Consider the following 3,007-nt stretch of genomic DNA (forward strand, 5'->3'; position numbering starts at 1 on the left):
TCTGACTATCGAGTAGAGTGGAGGCGCAATGGCCCAGTGGTTAGGGCAGCGGACTCGTGGTCATAGGATCGTGGTTTCGATTCCCAGACCGAGCGTTGTGAGTGTTTATTGAGCGAAAACACCTAAAACTCCACGAGGCTCCAGCAGGGGATGGTGGCGAACCCTGCTGTACTCTTTCACCACAACTTTCTCCCTGTTTCTTTTGTACCTGTAATTCAAAGGGGCCAGCCTTGTCACACTCTGTGTCACGCTGAATCTCCCCGAGAACTACATCAAGGGTACACGTGTCTGTGGAGTGCTCAGCCACTTGCACGTTAATTTCACGAGCAGAACCGTCAACGTCGTAAGCGACGGAGTGCCAACACACAACAACAAGTAGAATAGTTTTAATGTACAAAAGATATTCGCTTCATCCTGTACGAAGTAAAACCCGACCAGTTTGAATTAATCATTCCAGGGAAAAAAAAAACATTTAAAAACGCAGAGATATAACCTTAGCAAAAATATTGTAATAAGCACTGCTGCTTCAGTACAGCGTGGTACTGACATAAAAACAGTTAATATACTTCATAGAATATTGTTTGCATAACAAGGTACCACGTACCTACGAAATTGTAGCATGCAGTATAAGGGGAGATAATTTAATAACGATATTGTTTATATTTAACTGGGTTGTCTCCCTTGCAAAACTAACTTCCACGTAAATGGCTCTCCGTCGGTTACAACGATAAGGATTCCAGCTGATCCGATCAACGGAAAAGCCTGCTCGAGAAATTCTGTAGAGTACTTAGTCACTTGATTGAGCAGTCCACAGACACACGTACGCTTAACGTAGTTTTCAAGGAGATTCAGCTTGACACAACGTGGCAAGGCTTGCCCTTTAAATTACGGAGCGACATGAAATAAAGTGTCTTGCTCAAAGACACAACGCGTCGCCGGAAATTGAACTCACGACGTTACGATCGTGACTTGAGCGTCCTAACCACTAAGCCACGCGCCTTCACTAACTTCTACTTATTGACACGGGGAAACAGACGAGATTTTTTTTAATTTCCAGAAATTTAAAACAAATAAAAACACAACACATCAAACATCGACTGAAAATAGAATTTTATTTGTTTTGCAAGCAAAAGAAGAATACAATATTTCTTTCCTTTATTTGAGAACAGAATTTTCCAGACAATACATTTTATTTAGGGTGGAGATGTTTTGGAGAAAGAGAGAGAGAGAGAGAGAGAGTTAAGATATTAGAGAACAGACATAGCACCTCTCTAGTGATTCCTTCTTGGATAAAAGTCGAAAGAAAATCACTCGAGTCATAAGGAATAAAGGAATCGTGGGTTTTCACGATTCTAACCTCTCAACTAAAGATCACATTCAACTGACGTGTGTGTGACTACACTTAATCACAGCTATGATAAACATTTAAACTTGAATAAAAAAACTTATTCTTCATCCCCAGTATATTATTGCTACTTAAGTTATGCTAGACAGAGGTGAGCTTAAGGAATATAGATTTCGATGTATAAAAAGCAATCTCTTTTGCATTTAATCAGTATAACTTACAATCTAGGATCGTTCTTGTAAGTTGTAAGAAGCAACAAGAAAGATTGGCACCAGGAAAGGTGTTCAGTCGTAAAAGCACACCTTGAAAAAGAGATTGATGTTGAGTACAATTAGAAAGGTAAAGTTGAACCTTGGTGGAATTTGAACTCAAAACGTAAAGACAGATCAAATGCTGCTAAGCATCTTGTCTGATGTGTTTATGATTCTGCTAGTTTGCCGCTGTGATTCACAGAGGAAATGAAAGGGTGGTAGTGTCCAAGTTGTGTCATTTTTGGAATGACATAAATTAAAAAGATATCCCAAAAAGACATTGCAGCATGTAATGATACACAGAAATCCTTCATTGATGGCAAGAAAATGTTACTCCCTATTTTTGAATCAAAGTTTTTTACCACCATTTCTGACTGTAAACAGATTTTAGGTTTGACTGAGAAATGGTACCTGGCTATGAAGCAGAATAACTTTCATATACAAAAGAGGTTGGCTTCATCCTCTACGAAGTAACAACTTGACCAGTTTTGAATGAATTTCGTTAAAATTCCAAAATAGGAGTTTTAACCTAATTGCAAATTTCCTCTTCAAAATATGTCACATTTACCACACTATCTCTATATTTTTTTTACATAAGTAAGTACAAGGTGTCAACTTTTGGTGGGTGGGGTTTATACACCCACCATAGTGCTAGGGAGGTATTTTTTATCAACTATAATGGCACCAGAACTAAAACAACAAAGGGTTGTAACTAAATACCCAAAATTAAAAAAGTAAAAACCAAAAATGTCATCTCCATCGAAATATAAAATTGAATGACTGAAATGTGGTCGCAAAATTCAAAGAATTACGAAGAATTTACTTGAAGTGAGCAACCTTATTGTTGATGGGAAGTTTCTTACGAGAACTAAGATAATCTTTGATCTTCGGAAGTTCTTCAAATTTTTTCATGAAATCTTTTAGTTTTGGATAATTCTCAAGAAGCTTGCTGTCAAATGTCTTATGCTGATCCAGGAGTTCGTACATTGGGAAATCTACAAAGGTCACCTGTAATATTCAAAGGGAAAAAAAAGAAATTTAATTCTTGTAATGCATAATGAGGAAACTGTGGATTTGTACAGATATAGTAAGTTATTATTTACACACTGACCGAACCCTTGTGAGTGAATTCAGTGGACAGAGACTGAAAGAAGCCTATAGTGTGTGGGTATGTATATATATATATACACACACATACATATGTATATATATATATATATATATATATATATGTATTTATTTTCTCCTAGTAATAAATAACTCGGACAAAATAAATTGGTTAATAGATACCAGGGTAGCAAAGATCATAAAATAACTGTGGTGTAACTCCTGTTTATGAGGTAGAAACTCCTTGATATTTTGGGTATTTGAGTATATATAAATTTAATGAATGGAATGAAACGCATATTAT

At 36.5% G+C, this 3,007-nt stretch overlaps 1 protein-coding gene across 1 annotated transcript in view; it reads right to left on the bottom strand.

Annotated features, from left to right (window-relative positions):
• Positions 1 to 1,093: 1,093 nt before the first annotated feature.
• Positions 1,094 to 3,007, bottom strand: part of LOC106883696 (glutathione S-transferase Mu 2) — a 16,152-nt gene continuing 14,238 nt past the window's right edge. The window contains exon 7 of the mRNA XM_052976175.1: positions 1,094 to 2,604. Within this exon, the coding sequence (XP_052832135.1) occupies positions 2,416 to 2,604 (189 nt within the window). The 3' untranslated portion in view covers positions 1,094 to 2,415. The remainder of the gene's footprint in view (positions 2,605 to 3,007) is intronic.

Source organism: Octopus bimaculoides, chromosome 24, assembly GCF_001194135.2.
Source record: "Octopus bimaculoides isolate UCB-OBI-ISO-001 chromosome 24, ASM119413v2, whole genome shotgun sequence".
Classification (NCBI taxonomy): domain Eukaryota; kingdom Metazoa; phylum Mollusca; class Cephalopoda; order Octopoda; family Octopodidae; genus Octopus; species Octopus bimaculoides.